The sequence below is a fragment of the Cotesia typhae genome, unplaced genomic scaffold, assembly GCF_013202065.1.
Source record: "Cotesia typhae breed Kobodo isofemale line unplaced genomic scaffold, CoteBio_Ctyphae contig_44, whole genome shotgun sequence".
Taxonomy (NCBI): domain Eukaryota; kingdom Metazoa; phylum Arthropoda; class Insecta; order Hymenoptera; family Braconidae; genus Cotesia; species Cotesia typhae.
Genome location: NW_027423753.1, coordinates 341,309 through 362,454, shown reverse-complemented (window position 1 = coordinate 362,454; position 21,146 = coordinate 341,309). Strand labels below are relative to the sequence as shown.

Here is a 21,146-nt window from a genome sequence, read left to right as displayed (position 1 = left end):
GCTGACCAGCATTTTCGGATTCACCGTTCTGAAACATATAATAAAAGACCCTTACTCGCATAATTCCATCGATATACTTCGGGTGTACTTGAGCTCACCGCTACCCACCTTGCCGACGACTGGCCGAGGAAGACTTTTCTTCGGCAGCATCCTCATAGTCTTTATGGTAATCAATGCAGTGGTCCAGGGAAATTTAGCGAAGATCTTTACCGCTGAAAAAAGCCTTCGCAATCTTGAGACTCTTGCTGATATAAAGAAATGGAACATGACTGTGTTCACCACTATCTGGATCGAGGAAGTCCTGAGAAAAAATATACTTACTAATGTTCAGGTTGTCAACAAATCAATGGATTGTTCTTCGCTGAGAACTAACGAGGCTTACGTCGAGGAAGAGTTGAACCTTGGCTACATTGCGCTTGCTACTGGAGACTGCCATATGCCCAAGAAAAATCTGATTCCAGGGCTCTTTCATTCGTACTACGCGCGCCGCAATTGGCCAATTTTTCTCAGGGTTAAAAGATTGTTATTAACCCTCTTTGAAAGCGGGATCAATAATTACTTTATTGAAAAAGTAATCGTTAAACCTAAGTCTCGTGATCCTACTCAATATCGCCCTTTGACTATGGAGGACATGGGTTTTATTTTTAAAGTCGTTGTCATTGGGTTATTATTAGCAACATTTGTTTTCTTGTTCGAAGTTTGGATATTTCCATCTAAAAATAATCATTAGTTTAGTGCTGAAATAAGCAGTTATCAAAAATTCTTATCTTTAAATTACTTGATGGAATGTTCCGAACAAGTTTTAAAAATAAAAATACTTTTTTCATTGATATAAATTTTATTTTTTAAAAATATTCGGTAACTTTCCGTAGCTAGAAAAAAATATCATAATTTTAGTAATAACTTTTTAATGACACAAGTGATTAAAAAAAAAAAAAAAAAAAAAAAAAAAAAAAAAAATCTATATATGAACGCTTAATTGAGTAAATTTAGTTTCAGTTTTGTAGAAAACAAGATGAACAAAAAATTTATAAAATTATTTCTACAAAATGATTTTCATTTGGATTTTAATATTTCTTTTAACAGGTAAAAATTTTAATTTATATTTTTTTTGTTATCCAATAAATAATTTATTTATGATACTTAAGAATTTTAATAATTCATAAGTCATAATGAATGAAAAATCGAAAAATTGACAGATAAAACAAACTTGATCGAAGGAAAAAAAGGTTTCGGTGATGGCGAGCAGAATTGGGGCTGCGTAACAGTGCGGCCAGGTGCTCATATGTTCTGGTGGCTTTATTACGTTAATCCCCCGCGACTCAATAACTCAGAGTTCAATGTATTCGATAAGCCGCTGCTAATCTGGCTCCAAGGAGGCCCGGGGTTCTCGTCGACCGGTCTTGGGACCTTCGAGGAACTGGGCCCGCTGGACGTAAATCTCATGAAGCGCAACTACACCTGGATTAACTATTACAACATTCTCTTCATCGACAACCCAGTAGGCGTTGGCTTCAGCTACGTCGAGGATGACACTCTCTACGCCCAGAACACGACCCAGATCGCCCAAGACCTTGTCAAGTGCATCAGCCAGTTTCTTCAAGTGATTCCGCAGTTCAAAAATGTTTCTACCTACATCCTCGGTCAGTCTTACGGTGGAAAAATGGCCGTCGAGTTTTCCTTCCAGTGGTACAAAGTAAGTTGGTAATTAAATTTACAAGAGTTGAATGAAATAATAATTATTTGCAATTAAAAGGCGCAAGAAAGTGGAACAATTCAGAGTAATTTGAAAGGAATAGCGCTAGGAAACGCGTGGATTTCTCCTATTGACTCAGTGATGTCTTATGCGCCTTATTTACTTTACTCAGTAATTATATAATTAAATATTTCTATTTATATTATCATTATAATTAATGTCGTTATTTTTTTAGGGCTTGATAGATACTTCTGATTACAATAATTTAAAAATAATCAGCAATTTGATTAAAAAAGCCGTCGAAAATAATAATTGGTTAAAAGCGTCGCAATTATTTAAATTTTTAGTGCATGCTATAGATAACAATATTGATTTATATTATATTACAAGAGAAAAACAACTTACTGATGAAAGTCACTTTTATCACTACAAAACTTCTTTTGGAAATCGTGAACCAACCTCGAGATCTCCGCTGACTTTTGCATCTAAAATTTACAATATTATGAATGAAGAAGTTAAAAAAGCACTAAATCTTAATAACTCGTGGGTTTTTTGCTCTTACAAAGTTAAAGAAGCATTGAAAATTGATTTAATGAAACCGGTTACTCATATTGGTAAATAATTATAATATTTCATATATATTAATTTTTTTTTTTAATTATTTATTATTATAAATTTAGTTGAAAGACTTTTGAATGAAACAAACCTCAAAGTTTTTGTCTACAACGGGCAGTATGACTTCATGGTGCCCGTTTACGGCACCGCCATCTGGGTCGAAAATTTGAAATGGTCCGGAGCTAACAGTTGGAAGATTACCCGGAGAATGCCATTTATTGTTGACAATATCGTTGAAGGGTTTGTTAAAAAACAGAAGAACCTGCTGATGTATTGGATAAATCGTTCAGGACATATGGTGATTGTTTTTAATATTTTTAATCGTAAATGATTGACATAAATAATATTATATATATATATATATATATATATATATATATATATATATATATATATTATTATTATTATTATTATTATTCAGGTGCCGAAGTGTAATCCATATGCAACAACAGCTTTGCTGCAGGAGCTGACATCTAATAATAGCGAAAACACAGTAGACACTTACCGTTTTTTACAATCGGAGCTCCTCAAATTAAATATCTCTTAAAAATAATTTTTAAAATATCCCTTAAAAATAATAATTTTTTTTTTCAAGTAATTACTACGAAAGAACTGTTGATATTTATTATTTAAGCTGTCAAATAAATTATTTATCAATGATTATTTTTTTAAATGAATAAAATTTATTAATTAAACGAATTAATTGCTTTTTTTTAATTCTAAATTGTCATAAAAATTAATAATGACATTTTTTTTAATTTATTAGCGAATTTTTAGTCTAGTATATTACGCTTGTAATCAAAATGAAGTCCGTTGCATATTGTGGCAGTTATTTTTAAAAGATGTCGCTAATGCGGATTTTTGCCACCCAGCGCTGGTGGTAAAATCCCAACCAGTCAAACAAAAAAAAGTAACTAGAAAAATATATCCCTAAAAACAGATGGTTTGGTTTTATAATTTCTCTTTTTACAATAAATATATATATATATATATATATATATATATATATATATATATATATATATATATATATATATATATATATGTATATGTTTGTGTTTACATGATCCATAAAAGTGGAACAAAAGATTTCATAGATACATATTTACAGTTATTAATTTAGAATTTATAAGTATGTTTATTTTTTGTTTTTATTGGCTAGTTGCATCCCAGAATTTCCGTATAACTTAAATTTATTTACAAAATTAACAAAAATACCTTCTGTGAGGACCAATCGAGCCTTTTGTTAAAATAATACCTACCAGTGTTGCAATTAGAATTACGTTTAACTGAAACGTCACTTTGGTTACTATTAATAACGAAAAATTTACCTTGCTGATCAAGGTTACCTGTCAAAAAATTTAATGGTTACATAAAAGAAAATGGAATACAGTACGTATTTGCCAATTTATTTTTATTTCTTATTTTCCCTCCGACTGACAGATTTAACCATTGTTAATTTTATTTTAGACGAAGTAGAGGGTCAAGTCGAGCTGGTGGAGGCCGTGGAGCGAGTCCCGACCATCGGGAATGAGGTTGTCATCGACAACAACCAGCAATGGCAGCAAGTCCAAGCAGAAGCTGACCCAGGCTTCCAATTCGCGGATCCAGGTTTAAATTTCCCCGAGCAGAATGACCAAGAAGTCCAAGAAATCCCAGCAAACAACCCGGTGCCTGCCAACGAGCTTCCGAACGTCCCCGAGGAGCCAGTTCCTTGGAACCCGAACCAATTGGACCACAATTTCGCCCAGCAGCAGGAGCCCGTCGAGGCAGAACCGGTACCCTTGGCTCTGGAGCCGCCAGTGGTCATAATAGACGACGACTCTGACGACACCCAGGAACCGGAACCCGACGAGGAGATCGAGATGGCCAAAAAGAAGCTCAAACTGGACATCAAAGTCGACAAACCCGTGGAGGAAGATGAGGACAACGACGCGGGGCGTCTCTGTCCAATTTGCATGGACTTCTGGAGCAACAGCGGCGACCATCGGCTGTGCTCGCTTCGCTGTGGGCATCTCTTCGGGTACTCCTGCGTCCACAGGTGGCTGACGGTCGCCTGCACCTCCGGCAACCGTCGCTGTCCCCAGTGCAACAAGAAAGCCACGCAGAAGGACATTAGGGTGATTTACGCGACCAGCGTTTCGGTGATAGACACCGTGGAGATAGACATGCTGAAGAAGCAACTTCTGGAGGTGAATGCCGAGAAGAGTCGCGTCGAGCTGGAACTCTCCAACAGCCAGCTGAGAATTCGCTCCTACCAAGACCAGATCGGGAATCTGCAGAAGCGGATCGCCGAGCTCGAGCGCCAGAAGTCGGACATGTCGATGCGGATCAACGAGTCGGTCAGCTCTGCGGCCAAAAAGTTCCACCTGGACAACACGGTAGACATCTGCAAGGAAGGAGGCTGCCGTGTACTCGCGTACAACCCCTGGTACGGATGTCTCGCGGTCTCCCAGCAGTCGCGCAGTGCCTTATTCACCGGCTACGGGGTCAAGAAAGTCCTGACAGACAAGTTCCAGACCATGCCGCTATTCATGCTCCACACCCAGCAGATCCGCGACATCGCCTTCCACCCGGTCCAGCAGTCGCTGCTCCTGAGCATCAGTTTTGACCGGACAGCCAAGCTGATGGACATCCAAAACAATGTCACCGTCCACGGGTACCCAATCGACTCGCAAGGCTGGAGTTGTTGCTGGTCTGGAGACAACCCCAATATTTTCCACGCGGGAACTCAAAAGGGCTCCATCGTTCAGTTTGACATCCGACAGACTTCCGGAGCTGTCGATACTATTGAGAGTCCTGGAGACAGATCCCCGGTGGTGTCTCTAGCTTCAGTTCCGCCCAACTCCTCCGGTGGACTGATTCGCGGCGGGTTCCTCGCGACTCGGCTCAACACCTGCTACGCCTACGAGCCCTGGAATAATGTTTACGTCCCCAAGCAGCTCTTCCTCGAGGGACCCTTCCTGTCGATTAGGTATGACGAGAAAAATCACCACGCTCTGGTCTCCTCCAGGCCCAACTCCAGACAGCCTCAGTCCAGGCACTTGGTCCTCTCCGTCGAAGCCGGGAACGACAACTCGGCTGTCTGTAATATTGTTCACACTTTCCTCGCGGGAAATTCTCAGAAGCTCATGTCCAGGCCTTGTCATGTTAATTTACAAGATGACACTCTGGTTGCCGCCAACCAGGAAAACACCAAGAGCATTCCTCTCTGGAGCATTGGAACTGGAAAGCAGGTTCATCAGATTCAAGCTCATGATCCTGCGTTAGATATGGTCTCTTTTGCTACCAATGATAAAATTTTTCTCGCGACCTTGTCGGAAAAGAAGCTTCGGCTTTATAATTATGACTAGATTTTTTTTTTTTTTTTTTTTTAAATAATTATTATGAGATATTGGATATGAATAATGATGATGGTGTGAATGATGATAAATTTACCTGGCATACACTTGTACAAAGACATTTAAATTTAAAAACTGTACAAAATGCATTACACTATTATTAAATTCATTTATTCATTGTGTTATTCATTATTTTTTAATTAATAATTGATATTTTTTACGAGTAGTATAATTTAGAGTTGTAAGTTTTTATTTTATAGGTTGCAAAATTTTTTTTACTAGACTAAATATAAAAATATATTTTTAAGCTGATTAAAATGTAATTCTCGACGAATAAACGTTTTTTTTTTTTTTTTTAAAAGACAGTTATTTTTATTAATGATTTTTTTTTAATTTAAATAAAGATAAAGATACTTATTAATTTTACAAATAATCCTTTATTTTAATATTATTATTATTTGACAATTTACAAGGAAAAAAATTACCTATAATTTAAGGATTGCAATAATGGATTAACAGAACGAAAAAAATATATGTTTTAACATTTATATAATTTTTAAATCGTGGAATGTAAATTAGATTTTTTAAATTTATAAATCTGATTCAAGCGTTTGCCCGACACCAAAAAATTCTTTTGCTGTTTCAACTGGGAAATTTCATGTTTTTTTTTTTTTTTTTTTTTAATTTATATTAATTAATTAGTTGATTTATTATAACTATTATTAGTATTTAATAGATATGATACACGGTGTAATTGTTTGCTAAATGGTTGACCGAACGGCGTTACACGATGAAAAAGTTACTTTTGATAATTTTGCGGGATGTAAATAAAAATATAAAGAAAAATGTAATAGACACTAACTGAATAATTGTTCAGTAGCTCTTTCTAAATCCCAGTTGTACGAGGACAGAGCTACTCGCGCGTTGTGTTCATCAATCCCCATGTCTGTGAGTCGTCTTATTTTATCCGTAAGTTCAGGCATTTTTGCAGGACCTAATAATTAGAATTTTTATTATTAAAAACACCAATTAAAATTTTTTAATTAAATTTTTACCTCCAGCGTAGACAGATGTCCAGTGTTTTGCAGTTTGACGAAACATTTCTGGGTGTTCTTTGTATTGTTTTGCTACTACAGCATCTTGGGGATCATCTGGCTCTGCTGCTGACAATAATGCTTGCAAACTTAATAACACAGTTCTAAGAGTCATAGCCGCTGCCCTATTTATTGAAAAAAAATTAATTAAAAAAATTTTTTTCGTAGTGATTATAATAATTTATATACCATTGATCTTTTAAAATATCTAGACATATAGCACCGGTAACTGATGATATATTAGGATGCCAAATTTTTGTGATGAATCTCACCTATAAAAAAAAAAAAAAAAAAAAAAAAAAAAGTATTATTATTAATTAAAAATGACCTTAGATCTTGTGAAGTATTGACATTTTTTAAGATATAACCTCATCCTGATATTAATAAAAAAAAAAAAAAAAAAAAAAAAAAAAAAAAAAAAAAATTATACCTTTGGTGGATTAAATGGATAAGTTTCTGGTACTTTAATCTCTAATACGAAATTCCCACCCTCATACGGCGTGTCTGGAGGCCCAGCAATTTCTCCTTTTAATTCAGTGAAACTGTCATTTACCAGCTCGACTCTGATCGCACATTTAGCCACCTGAAAATATAAATTATTAATCAGTAAAATATGTGATTAAAAAAATTAGCAAAAAATTATCGAGTACAATGTTGTTTATAAACATATTAAACTAAGTTAATTATCAAAAATAACCCCTTGACATCATCTGATGATAACAACAAAATGGTGAAACCAACATAATATTATATATTTGTTTTTAAAAAGATAATTCAATTTAATATTAAATATATGTCATAGTGTGTCATGTACTTTTGAGGCTAGATCGCCAGCAAATTAAAATAATGCGTTTTAAATAATTCCGAGGTAGTTAATATACAAAATATATATCCTAATTTTAAAATAATATAAATAAACCAGTCAGTGTCTCAACAAAACCATGGACAAATCTGTGCAGGATGATGACAGCCAGGGTAAATCTAAATCATTAATAATAACTAAATATATCTGATCTGTTGAAATTGATCAATCATCGGGCCTATAAATAAACACCTTTTGTCTTTAAATTACATATAATTAAATTATTATTATTTATTTAATTTATTTCCCAGGGCCATATTTAATTTAATTTTTATATAAATATGAAATTAAACAATTACGTCAGATCGAGGTCAAAGATCTAGATAATTTTTTCCCTTAAAAAAAAAAAATAGGACAGTTAATAATTATAATTAAATATAAATATGTTACAAATATTGTCACTCCGTTATTGATTAATTAATTACTTAAAAGGTATGATAAATTAAAAAATTACCTCTTCACTTTTGATAACCTCCTTGAATTCGCGTTTTATTCTTTGAGCCGCAATATTTGCCATTATTTTATTATTTATTTGTACAAAAAAATAATTATAAAAAAAGAGACGTGATATAATTTAAATAAATATGTGTTACTTGAAATATTACTAAAACATAATAACAATTGTTTGTTTTTATTGATTTAGATAAATTAAATAAACTAAATAATCAAATAAATTCGACAGTGAACATCGAATAAATTATAAACAATTCACTAAGAGTATATTTTGATACTGGTTTAATTTTTAGGCTAAGCACGGGGTGGACCAAGTTACTTAAATCTTCGGGATTCTTTGTTTGTTTATGTATTTTTTTATTTATTGATTTGTGGTAGGGTAAGTGGCAAGCTAATAAAATTATAAAAAAAAATATATAAATAAACCCGGCGAGAAAGTATAAATAATATTAATAAAACTATTCATTCGGTTACACTGGTAATTTTAACAACAATTTTTACCATCCGAGCAGACGTGCTTTTCACTCAGCGCCACTTTGCCATTTTCATTTATTTACAAATAATCCTACTTTCACTTTTAGAATTTTTTTTCATTAAAATTTATAGGTACCTTTTCTTTATATTTATTTGCTGTATTTTAATTAATCCTTGACAAATAAATTTTCAATAGTTAAAGTTTGATTTTAAAGATGGCGTTATCCCGCCAATTTAAAATTTTTTATTTATATTATATTTTTGTTTAATAAAAATAAATTATCTATTACAATTATTTTTTAAATAATTATTTAAATAAAAAATATAAAATATTTTTGACAATTAAAAAAAATTACAAGTGAGAATTTTTAAAAGCATTTTTTTATTGTAATTTATTTATTAAAAAAATTTTTTAAATTAACAGCTGACTACTAACTTCAGTGTTGTTAAAAAAAATAAAAAAATTTTTTTAAAATGGCGCCATATTACCAATAGTACAAAAAAATAATTTTTGAATGTTAAATTATTGCGTAAGAATTTAGTAAAAATCAATGAAAAATATCTTTTCAAATAAATCTCTTGAAAAATTTCTTCCCGCGTGTCTCGAATTTTGCCAAGCGTAAAAAAAAAAAAAAAAAAAATCTAAAAAGAAGTAAAACAAAAAAGACCAGACTCGGAGCTTCTAATTACCGAGTATTAACCTCAAAATAATAAATAGAATAAATAGAAAGAAAAAAGGTTGATTGCGACAGAAAATAAACAAAAAGATAGAAAAAAGAGGTAAGATAAAAGTTGAATAAAAATAAATAATTAAGATAGAGTAAATAAATTAAACGATGTAGAATAAGTGTATATAAGAGATAACAAGTACACGGTTAGATATTGATATTGGTATTGGTATATATGTGATCATGGAATAATTACTTGTGTAGACCAATAAGCGGGCTTAACAAAGAAACGTCACATCCGTAGGTGGTAAAACAGCCGTTGATTGGTTGATTTCAACAAAAATTATATTGGCAATGTTGTACGTTGTCGTTTTGTTGGGTTGCAGTGATGCCTGTATCTCAACCAGTGCGTGCTAAGAGTTTGTTACGCGCAAACTTGGAGAGATCACGTTGTGGAGTAGTTTTGCAGAGCAGAATGCCGAACATAAAGGTCTTCAGCGGGTCTTCCCATCCCGACCTGGCCCAGCGAATTGTCGACAGGCTCGGCATTGACATCGGAAAAGTTGTCACTAAGAAATTCAGCAACCTTGAGACATGGTGATTATATTATCCACTCAAAACTTTAAATAATAAAATAATAACCGTTAAATACCCCATCGGGACTTTTAACCAACATTCAGCGGTCCGTTATGCCGCGTATGTTTTAACGTCGTCCCACGTTGCGTCCAATTTACAATTATTATCATTTTTATTTACCACGTGTTAATTATTTTAGATCAGCCATTTAATAGACTGGACCTTTTTTTTCTATTTTTATTTTTTCCCGGTGTTAGCAGTCATAGTTTTTTTTTTTTTTTTTTTTTTTTTAAATTATTAAATTAAATCGAAGCATTATTTTTGACCAAGCAATTATAATAAAAAATAACATGGTAATTTAATCAATTGTCGTCATATTTATTACACCGTATTTTAAAAACTTATTATTGTATAATAGATATTTATTATGATTGTTATCATTATAACCACTTGTAATTGTATTTATTTTTTAAATATTAAAGAGCACTTTATTAACGTCATTATTAATTGATAATAGAAAGTTGACCTTGACGCTGAAAAAATATTTGATAATTCTCATTATACTTATAGTGTCTGTTAAATGGTGTCCTTGAAATGTAAATAACTCGATACCTAAACTAGTTTATTCAGAAGATTGATTTTTTAAAATATTCGTAGCCTCAAATAATAATAATAATAATAATAATTTTTTTTTTTTTTATTTACAGTGTGGAAATTGGAGAATCAGTACGTGGAGAAGACGTTTATATCGTCCAAAGTGGAAGCGGTGAAGTTAATGACAATCTTATGGAGCTACTTATAATGATAAATGCTTGTAAAATAGCATCAGCATCTCGTGTCACTGCTGTAATTCCTTGTTTCCCTTATGCCAGACAAGACAAGAAGGACAAGGTAGGAAATCACAAGGTGCATCCATTTTCATTTTTGTTTTATTTTATAAATAATAAATATTAAGTATTATTATTAATTTAATTAATTTGTAAATGATTATTTTATAGGTAAAGGTTATTATTAATTATTTATAATCTACTGTTTAAATGTTAAAGTCCATAGTCCTTTTTGTTTTATTAAATTCGCAGGGAGGTGATGGTACTGACAAGAACGTTGTCATGAAGATAAACGAGTGGAAATTCAGGGTAATTCGAGCCGTAAATTTTATCCATTTTATTAAATTCAATCATCATAAATTATTAAATTTATAATACTATTTAATCAGCTTATTATAAGGGATTTATTAATTTGGAGCAAATATGGGAAAATTTATAATCAAACTTTGATATCTGCTCGGGCGTAACCAAGTTATAAATATATTTTTATTATTTTATTGCTGCATGGACCCCCTGGATTTACATGATCTGTATCAATAACCCGGGGGTTATCATTATAATTGCAACATTGCAGCGTCACTATTAATTATTAAGCAATTTATTTAAATATTTAATATTTATTATGGCTGCAACTATATGCAATAACAAAAATATTTATTAGTATTATTATTATTATTATTATTATTATTATTATTATTATTATTATTATTATTGCTTGCCCTATATCAAGTATCAGTATTTATTTAATTTAATTTAATGATTTGATTATTTAATCGAGTGGTTAAATAAATAAACAAACAACTGTAAACATTATTCTGAACTAGTTGGGTAATTTTCAGGATTTTGTGCCCGACCTGACGACAGTGAGTATACCGAGTACTGAACGATCGTAAATTATAAACATTCTTAACTCTATTTATTTATTTATTTATTTATTCAAAGCGTTACGACTTGAACACAAACAATACGAGAGTTATAGCTTTCGAGTGGATTTTTTTTAACTATCCATTAAAATTAAATATAATATAATATCTGTATTGTAGGACTAACAATTAATTAATTTATAATTATTATTTATGGCTGCAGCGGTATTCCCTGTCCGTGTTAAAGTAAATAAGAGGGCAAAATATTAATACGATAGCGTAAAAATTATAACAACAATTTATAAGTTTTTTAAACTTTTGATACTTGATTGTCTTAATTGGATTTGTTTTTATCACTCACCCTGGGGCTATAAATCTTGGGTACTAATTCACTTCAAATCTACTAATTGCATTTAATTTATTATTATTATTATTATTTTTTTTTTAATTATTATTAACTCCACCTTATTTACTAACTATTTTTTTTTTTAATTTGCAGATTAATTAATTAATTAATTAATTTTACGCTTGCTGTGGTATTTATTACATTTTAAAATGTACAATTAAATTTTTTTACAACTGATAAAAATTTATTGTTCATTTTTTTTTAATTTTTTATTAACCGTAGAATAATTTTTAATGCTTTTACTTACAGTTACATTACCGAGTCTAACAGGGGTGCATTTGCAACACGTCTCTCTCCTATCTCTTCTTCGCAAAAAAATCTTTCAAAAAAATAAACAAAAAATCTCACAAGCGAGCCTTAAAAAAAAAAAAAAAAAAAAAAAAATTATTTTGGCCATTGTATTTATATTTTGTCCTCGAGGCTTCGTCTTGTTAAAAAAAAATTTCTCTATAAAATTAATCAAGGATTATATTTTTTAAAATTACAGGATACCAGTTGCAAATGGACTTGTTATTAATTGAAGCTTTAAAATTAAAGCCCAAGTAGATTAAATAAAGTCATCGTTAAATATTATTCCAGAGTCGGGCTCCGATATCAGCGAAGCTGGTCGCCAACATGCTCTCCGTCGCCGGAGCCGACCACATCATCACCATGGACTTGCACGCCAGTCAGATTCAAGGATTCTTTGATATTCCCGTGGACAATCTATTTGCCGAACCTGCAGTACTCAAGTGGATCAAGGAAAACATCAACGAGTGGCGAAACAGTATCATCGTATCGCCTGACGCTGGTGGAGCTAAAAGGTAATTTTTGTATTTTTATAAATTATCGGGATAAGCTTATATCATCAAAAACGTCAATAGTTGACAAGATACAAGGTCATTTCTTAATTATGTATCTAGAGATAAAGAAAAAGTTTTCTTCTTCTCTCAATAATATAGATTATTTTTATTTACAGAGTAACGTCAATTGCTGATCGATTGAACGTCGAGTTTGCGCTGATTCACAAGGAACGTAAAAAAGCAAATGAGGTTGCTAGCATGGTATTGGTTGGAGATGTAAAAGACCGCGTTGCTATTCTTGTGGACGATATGGCTGATACTTGTGGAACTATTTGCCACGCCGCTGAAAAATTACTCGAAGCTGGAGCTACTAAAGTCTACGCTATCTTAACTCACGGTATTTTCAGTGGTCCTGCTATCAGTAGAATTAATAATGCCTGTTTTGAAGCCGTGGTTGTTACTAACACTATTCCACAAGATGAACACATGAAAGATTGCCCTAAAATCCAGGTAATTAATTTTTTCCAATAATAATAATAATTATTTATTAATTAATTATAATTATAACTCTTATTTATTTTATTAATTAATTACAGTGTATTGATGTATCAATGATGTTTGCCGAAGCTGTAAGGAGAACTCACAATGGTGAATCCGTGTCGTACCTGTTCTCAAACGTACCCTATTAAAAAACTATACTCTAGGAATGATAAATATTTTTTTTTACAACTCTTTTATATATATATATATATATATATATATATATATATATATATATATATATATATATATATTATTTTTCATATTTCGAATTTAAATTTGCTTTAAAAAAATCAATCCGTATTTGATTAATAGTTTATTTTTCAATTATTAAAAACAAATCAACTGTAAAACAATAAGATCTTATAATAACCATTGTGATATGATAAATTAATAGTAATTTGAGTAACATATAGTTTAAGATTATTACTGTTTTTCCATTACTCATTTTTTAGTTTAACGATCTGACTGACTTTAATTAATTAAAAATCATTCATCTCATCCCCAAAACGGTTTCTTACTTAAATCAGCATAATAATATTTTACTCGAAAATAAATTCGTTGTCTAAAAGATCAAAATTTTTTATTAATTTTTAATTAACTGAGTTATTATTATTATTATTATTATTATTATTATTATTATTTTTTTTTTTTTTTTAATTTTATTATTATAATTTTACTCTTAAAAGTTATAAAGTACAAAGATAGGCAATACGATTCTAACCAGTGGCATTATTTCGTTTCATTTTTTTTTACTTTAAACCCGACTTTTTTAAACTGATATAATAAATATAAAACAACACAATAAATCCGTTGTACATTATTAAATACAATTGTTTTATTACAAATAATACCTGCTTAATTACTTTTCCTTTAAAATAAATAAATAAATAACTATCCTAGTAAAAATCCTTGTGTTCAAGCAATTTTTAAAATAATCACAGTAAGCTTAAATATAAATATAAATAATTAAATAAAAATATTTAAATTATCACCAAGAGTCCCAGTCTTTGTTCTTGGCACTCTAAAAAATATTTTACACTCCCTTTGGTCATTTCAATTAATTGTTTGCTTCTAGACTACTTTATTTATCAATAAGTACCCTGTTAAATCAATTAACAACTAATCGGTCGTTTTTTCTACCCCTGGGGGCAGCGTTATGTCAAAGACAATCGGTGGATTGCTCGGCAAGTAATTTAGATCACACGTCGAAGCGTTTATGTAAATTATTTTTCCATCCGACGAGATACCGTAGCCTAAAAAAAAAATAAAATAAATAAATTTATTAATTTATTATTTTAATAATAAATTAAATAAAAAAAAAAAAAAAAAAAAGTACCTTCGTGTATGTGTCCAAAGACATGATACTTTGGTTGGATCCGCTTTTGGACGCTGGTGAGCAATTCAACACATCCAGCCCTGACTCCGCTGCAACATAAATCACCGTGACCTATCGGGGGAGTGTGTGTTATTAAAATATCCGTATCCGAGGGTATCAAATCCCATTTAGATAGACACGGAGTCCCTCTTGGGACATTAAACGCCCACTTGCAAAATTCTGGTTGCCTAGAACAAGTAAAATTAGCATTTGACTTAATTTTAATTTTATATATTAATATTATAGATTAAGATAGGTAATTAAAATTTTACCAGGGAGTTCCGTAGATTTTAATGCCGTACAAAACTATTTCAGAATCCTCTAAATAGACGCAATTAGTCAGATAATCTTTTACATTTTTCGTCTGGATAGCTTCAGCGAGAGTGTCTTTGGACATTCCTAGAGTGGGTATGTCATCTAAAATACTCGTTCCGGTGTGTTTGTGCCGGTCTCCAACATTTTTTGGAGTGAACGGGTGAGTAAATGTCGAGTCGAAACTCAACTCATGGTTGCCTGCAATTACTATCTTGTGCTTGTGTGGTAAATTCCCTACAATTTATTAATAAAATTAATTTTAAATTAAATATCAACTAATTAATAATTAAAAATTAAACCTACCAATCCAGTTGTTAAATTCAATGACTTCTTGCAAGCTCCCACATTTAGTAAAATCCCCGGCGTGGATAAATATGTCACCAGGTGGAATGTCAAATTTTATGAAAGGTGTCAACGAGTGCGTGTCACTCATGCAGACAACTCTCAGCTGAAAGTTTATTAAATTCATTACTGAAACTCTATTACTTGGAAATTTAATTAATCATTAATGTTTTTATTTAATTTTAAGGAGTTAATTAATTAGTAATTATATTAATTTAATAAACTACTTGGTAAATATAAAATAAAATTACTTTATTCGTAGGCGCATCAGCTGCAGGTGGTTTAGCGTTTATTTTAATAACTTTCTGGTGCTGGGACAATTCTAACCAAGCTTCTGTCGGATTATCCGTAAGCGGGTGTACATCGATGTCCATAATTATTAATAATATTAAATTTTTTAATCCTATTTATTTTAATTGCGCTCAAAAATCTTATAAAATTGTTTAGATCTAATTCTTGTCAGTCTATTTTTAGCGCTTGTCAAAATATAATCTCTTTCACGATCAGCTGTTTATCTGAAACTGTTTAATTTTGATTTTTTTTCTCTCAAATAAATTAAATAATTAACTAAAATAATTAAATTATCGCAAAACAAATTCTTCGTTAAAATAATTAATAATATTTGAGCACAAAATCATGATATGAAAACCGGTTTATAAATTTTTACTCCAACTCTCGATTGTCAACAATCGATTCTTTACATTTTTTATTACTCCGTAAAATAATTTTATTTTTCTCCAATCAGCTGTCAATTTTTACAACAATAGCTTAAAATAATTGTGTTTTTAATAAAAAAAAAAAAAAAAAATGTATATTTACAATAAATTTAAAAGTGATTAACAATCGAGCGCAATTATAACAATCAATATATCGACTCTTGAAAGTCGACCTGTCAAAAAAAAAGAAAATAATAATATGTTAATACAGTAAACGTCATAAAAAGAAAAAAAAAAACAACAGATGCAATTATCTTTATTATTATTATTTTGATATTATTATCATTATATGGACTTTGATCTTTTATAAATAAATATTTAAGTTCTTGGGGATTTAAATAATCAAGTTTAATTATTTAGTAGAACATTCAACTTGTGGTAAGTCGTCTTTTAAATTTTATTTTTTGTGATACTGAAATTGAGGGACATCTGATAATTTTAAGAATTTTTTTAACAAACAAATTATAACAAGAAAATTTTTATTAAAAATTTCAACTTTAGAAGCTTTGAAAAATCATAAATCAGATTTTTATAATTAATTTTCTATGCCTAGTATATTTTTCAAGAAAAATCAAAAAATTATTTTTTATATTTAATCTAATTAATTTTTAATTTAATAAAATATTTTCCAGATTCAAACTTTCACATAAAATAAATCAGAATAATTGAACTTTCCATTTACTCAACAGTTTAAAATTACCAAAATGTTGATAAAGGTGAGAAATTTTTTACATATGGTGATTAGAATAATTAATAATCATAAATAATTGACAGGTATTTAGTAAAATCACAAAGCAGGCGTTGGCGAGAAATTTTTCAGTGTCTTCTCGCCTGTCCAGTGGCTTTTCCTTCGGTAAGTAATTAATTTAAGCAACATTGCGCAATAAATTTACTAATTAATAAAATTAACACTTGTTCAGACTTATGGGACCCAGTTGTAAGTACAATTATTTCCAAAAACTGTGTTAATTTTTTTTAATTCAATTTTTTAATTACAGAGTTGTCAGAGACCTCGCAAGAAATAAAAGATACTGCTGACAAGTTCGCGAGGGAAGAGATAATTCCAGTGGCTGCTCAATACGACAAGTCCGGAGAATACCCGTGGCCTGTTGTCAAAAAAGCATGGGAGACTGGGTTGTTGAACACACACGCTCCAAAAGACATTGGTAAGTTTATTGAATAATTGTTTGGAGCTATTAATTAAAAATAAATTTTATAAACAGGAGGACTGGAGTTGGGTGCATTTGATGGGTGCTTGATTGCTGAGTCACTTTCTTATGGCTGTTCTGGTATGATGACAGCTGTTGAAAGCTCTGGTCTCGCAGTAAGTTAATTTATAAATTTATCGAGTAAGTAGTTTATTAATTGATTATTTATTGTAGCAATGGCCGATTATTCTTGGAGGGTCAAAAGCTCAACAGAAAAAGTATATTGGAAGACTGATTGAAGAACCTTTAGTTGCTGTAAGTATTTTAATTATTATTTATATTTTTTTATTATAATTTAATTATTAAAAAAATTAATGAAAACAAATAAATTATAGCAAAAAAAATTGATATTTAGAAATTAAAAAAAAAAAAATAAAATAAAAAATTAATTAACAGGCATACTGTGTAACTGAACCTGGTGCAGGATCAGACGTAGCAGGTATTAAAACAAAAGCCGTAAAAAAAGGAAACGAGTGGATATTAAATGGAACAAAAATGTGGATCACCAATGGCGGCGTTGCTAATTGGTACTTTGTGCTTGCAAGAACAAATCCCGACCCAAAAGCGCCTGCGGGTAAAGCATTCACAGGTTTTATAGTCGAACGTGACTGGCCCGGAGTGTCTCCAGGACGTAAAGTAAGTAAAATACCTCAATCCAAAATCTTTTAATTATCTGCCAACTGTATCAATGTAAATTTTATCAGGAATGGAACATGGGACAGAGAGCGTCAAACACAACCATGGTAACCTTCGAGGACGTTCGCATTCCCGAGGAAAACGTGTTGACTGGAGAAGGAGCAGGATTTAAAATTGCAATGGAAACTTTTGACGCTACGCGTCCTATGGTAGCTTGCGGAGCAGTTGGTCTAGCCCAGCGGGCTTTCGACGAAGCTTTAAAGTACTCGTTGGAGCGACACACTTTTGGCAAACCTATTGCTGAACACCAGGCAGTCGCGTTTTTGATCGCGGATATGGAAATAGCGGTTGAAACCGCCCGTCTTGCCTGGATGAAAGCTGCTTGGGCTGCCGACAAGAAACTTCCCACTGCTACGAAACTTGCCAGTATTGCAAAGTGTTACGCTGCTGATATTGCGAATCGCGTGGCTTCTGACGCTGTCCAGGTCTTTGGAGGTGCTGGATTCAACAGCGATTACCCCGTGGAAAAATTAATGCGTGACGCCAAGATTTACCAGATTTATGAAGGAACTTCGCAGATCCAGCGGTTGATTATTTCACGTCATATCTTCAAGGAAGCTAAGGCTAAGGGAATGTAATTGTCCAGGATTCCATAAACATTTATTTTTTATTTGAAATTTTTAATTAACACGTTGTTAAAAAATTTGATAGTTTAATTTTTTAATTTTTTAAGGAAAAAAATTAATTATTAAAAAAAAATTACAATTACAAATTTTTAATCTAAATAAAAAATTTTTTAATTTTAAATTAAATAACATGCAACCCAGATTGTTATCTAAAAAAATTTTTTTCTGATTAACTTGTCATGTAACTCAACTTCAAAAATCAATTGAGGCCGCAAATATTTATTTAAAATAATTTACAAATTAATTGGTAGTGGTTTTTTATTTAAAAATAATTATTTAGAAAACAAATATTATATGATTACTCAGTAATTTTTATTAATAATATAATTTGATAGATTGTTTGATAAAACAATTATTATGTAATTCCAATTGTACTTTTTTTTTATTGTTTATTTAAATTAAAATAACCCACCTGTACAAATAAATAATTAAAAATAATTTAATAACAAGTAAATTAATTTTAAAAATTAGTGTGGTTTAAAAATGGCGCGACAGGTGGCGCTGAGCGCAGTTTTGCGAATCAACACCAACGAATACTGAAGTCAAGCGCATAAGCTAATTAATAATGATTCATTATTATTATTATTATTATTATTATTATTATTATTATTATTATTATTATTATGTCGACAATAAAGTGTAATATTATAAAGGTACCGGTATATTTGGTTAAGTCACGCGTAAATAAATTATGCAATGTGAAACGAGTAAAAGTGTAGTCCTCGGATAATTTGTGAGCGTGGTTTAGTGACACCTGACCTACATTTTGTTGATCCGTTTACAAACCGCGACTCAAAGTAACGTTTATTAATTACATTACAATACAGACTACTCCTCCGTTAGAGTCACAAGTGTCATTAAATAAATAAAAAAAAATATATTAATATTAAAAAAATTAAATTAAATTAAATCTGTAAATAAAAATGACAAAACTCGATTTTTAGCTTCCATTTAATCGGTAATTAGCTCAATACCGATATTAAAAATTATTACATAAATTACATAAATAACTACAATATATTACATGACATACTTTTGTGATTTTCACTTTCATTCACTCTCTGACGTCGCAGCGACTATTGGCGGGAAGCCTGAAATTTAAAACAGTACGAAAAATATTATTTAACGTTTGATTAAAAAAAAAAATTAACAAAATAAATTGTTGCACAGGTTGTCTGGAGTGTAATTGGAGGCTGAGCGGTCGAGTGGCGTGTCGTCTGGTTATTGAGTCAAAAAAAGGCGGCAAAAAGTATTTAAAAAAAAAAAAAAAAAGTTGAGAAAAAAAAGAAGAAAGGAAAAAAAAATATAAGTAAAAAACGTAACGATGACACAGTCGAAACTCGCGTCTGCGCCTGAGTTGAACTATTAGTCCGTTGGTATCACCCAGCGTTTGTGCACATCCCTGGGGTCCATTTGGTGCTGTCAGTGAGTACAATAGATCCCAAAAGATCCCAGGGATCATAATAGTCCTGTCGCGGTTTATCAGTACCTGAAGCCGGGTCCACCCGTTCCGGCGTCAGGGGAACTAATTGGGAAAAACACCCGGATAAACTTGGTTAATAAGTAGTTTAATATAAAGTGCCCGTAACTCGTGTGCCTCAAGGAGAGACATAAATAATCATAAACACATATACATATAAATATATAAATACATATATGTAATAAAGTGTAAGTGTATGTTGATGTAAATGTATTGGTTGTGTCTCGAACGTGTTATACATGTTACGAGGAGAGACGAGACACTCGCTTGACTAAAGGAGTGCCGTTGAGTTTTATGTGATTCGTTCTCTTTTTCAATTTCCCTCTCTTTTCGACACACTCGGGAGGTTTTCTCTGTCCAGCTCCGTCTCTACTCGTATCGTCTGCTGGTGCTGCTCCTGTTAATGTATACTAAAGAGTGTAAGTGAAGTGGCCTACAGACCTACATTTGTCTAACGCACCATTTTTTTTACGAACCTCAAGACGCGGCCCCACCGGGTTAACACTTTTTTAATATTTTTTTTTCAGTGTCCAGACACACATCCTGCTCCACAAAATGTGCCATTGATGTTTTTTGTTATTACAATTATGATTTATTACGACAAAAATAAGAACAACAAAAATTATTATAGTACTGGTTACTATTATTATTATTATTATTATTATTATTATTATTATTATAACAATAACTTACTAATACAATAATAATAATAATAATAATAATAATAATAATAATAATAATAATAATAATAATAACAAGGAAGAAAAATAAAAAAAATAAAAAAAAAAGGAGAATAATTACAATAATAACAACATAAAAAAATAAATGACGTACCGGCGCGGACTACGTTGTAATGGCTGGTTATATTTGTTTTTTATTTGCAAAAAAAAAGCTGGACACTCTTGAGGACTAGGATCACGGAGCCGGCAAGTGGATTATAATTATTTTTCCAAGTAATTATTATTATTTATTTAACTACTTATTAATTTAATGGTGTTAGTAGTAATTTATTGATAAGGTATTGTCATTGTCATTGTAATTAGAGTACTAAGTATGGACTATCCTCCTGGCAGATAAGCCAGCATTGACAAGAAGAGGCTATTGAAAAAAAAAAAATAATAAAGAAGAATAAAAGATAAAAATATATTGTCTGATTGTCTGGAAACAAAGAAGACAAAGGAGATTGGT

The 21,146-nt window shown here is 31.0% G+C and overlaps 6 protein-coding genes across 11 annotated transcripts; 4 read left to right on the top strand and 2 right to left on the bottom strand.

Moving 5' to 3' along the window:
- Positions 1–1,189: 1,189 nt before the first annotated feature.
- Positions 1,190–2,946, top strand: LOC141528837 (retinoid-inducible serine carboxypeptidase-like; the record flags this gene model as incomplete). Its single annotated transcript, XM_074245091.1, has 5 exons — positions 1,190–1,696; positions 1,757–1,867; positions 1,932–2,310; positions 2,377–2,609; positions 2,733–2,946. Coding segments are annotated over 5 exons (1,356 nt in total), but the record flags the coding sequence as incomplete, so codon positions are not given.
- Positions 2,947–3,386: 440 nt separating this feature from the next.
- Positions 3,387–5,838, top strand: Rfwd3 (ring finger and WD repeat domain 3). Its single transcript, XM_074245316.1, has 2 exons — positions 3,387–3,703; positions 3,782–5,838. Exons 1-2 carry the CDS (start codon positions 3,694–3,696, stop codon positions 5,662–5,664), a joined length of 1,893 nt encoding a protein of 630 aa, XP_074101417.1. The 5' UTR covers positions 3,387–3,693; the 3' UTR covers positions 5,665–5,838.
- A 475-nt stretch (positions 5,839–6,313) lies between these two features.
- On the bottom strand, positions 6,314–8,567 carry Ubc4 (ubiquitin conjugating enzyme 4). Of its 2 annotated transcripts, none has more exons than XM_074245331.1 (5): positions 8,063–8,567; positions 7,177–7,329; positions 6,936–7,018; positions 6,708–6,871; positions 6,314–6,646 (listed from the first exon to the last, which is right to left on the bottom strand). In XM_074245331.1, exons 1-5 carry the CDS (start codon positions 8,123–8,125, stop codon positions 6,510–6,512), a joined length of 600 nt encoding a protein of 199 aa, XP_074101432.1. In that variant the 5' UTR covers positions 8,126–8,567; the 3' UTR covers positions 6,314–6,509. The 2 variants fall into 2 exon arrangements, with proteins under 2 accessions (XP_074101432.1, XP_074101433.1); XM_074245332.1 differs by lacking the exon at positions 8,063–8,567 and adding an exon at positions 7,397–7,429.
- Positions 7,573–14,048, top strand: Prps (phosphoribosyl pyrophosphate synthetase). Of its 5 annotated transcripts, none has more exons than XM_074245320.1 (8): positions 7,573–7,721; positions 9,590–9,800; positions 10,487–10,670; positions 10,859–10,915; positions 11,446–11,469; positions 12,455–12,678; positions 12,834–13,167; positions 13,254–14,048. In XM_074245320.1, exons 1-8 carry the CDS (start codon positions 7,688–7,690, stop codon positions 13,344–13,346), a joined length of 1,161 nt encoding a protein of 386 aa, XP_074101421.1. In that variant the 5' UTR covers positions 7,573–7,687; the 3' UTR covers positions 13,347–14,048. The 5 variants fall into 5 exon arrangements, with proteins under 5 accessions (XP_074101421.1, XP_074101422.1, XP_074101424.1 ...); XM_074245322.1 differs by lacking the exon at positions 7,573–7,721 and adding an exon at positions 9,158–9,315; XM_074245321.1 differs by lacking the exon at positions 11,446–11,469 and having other exon boundaries at positions 7,575–7,721.
- LOC141528999 (metallophosphoesterase domain-containing protein 1) lies at positions 13,837–15,909 on the bottom strand. Its single transcript, XM_074245326.1, has 5 exons — positions 15,484–15,909; positions 15,194–15,338; positions 14,848–15,124; positions 14,537–14,763; positions 13,837–14,453 (listed from the first exon to the last, which is right to left on the bottom strand). Exons 1-5 carry the CDS (start codon positions 15,604–15,606, stop codon positions 14,320–14,322), a joined length of 906 nt encoding a protein of 301 aa, XP_074101427.1. The 5' UTR covers positions 15,607–15,909; the 3' UTR covers positions 13,837–14,319.
- A 285-nt stretch (positions 15,910–16,194) lies between these two features.
- Mcad (Medium-chain acyl-CoA dehydrogenase) lies at positions 16,195–21,130 on the top strand. The gene is made up of 10 exons (XM_074245318.1): positions 16,195–16,326; positions 16,581–16,664; positions 16,723–16,801; positions 16,947–17,114; positions 17,172–17,272; positions 17,331–17,411; positions 17,553–17,792; positions 17,861–20,377; positions 20,486–20,911; positions 21,002–21,130. The coding sequence occupies exons 2-8, from the start codon at positions 16,653–16,655 to the stop codon at positions 18,428–18,430; spliced, it is 1,251 nt and encodes a 416-aa protein (XP_074101419.1). The 5' UTR covers positions 16,195–16,326; positions 16,581–16,652; the 3' UTR covers positions 18,431–20,377; positions 20,486–20,911; positions 21,002–21,130.
- The last annotated feature ends 16 nt before the right edge of the window (positions 21,131–21,146 follow it).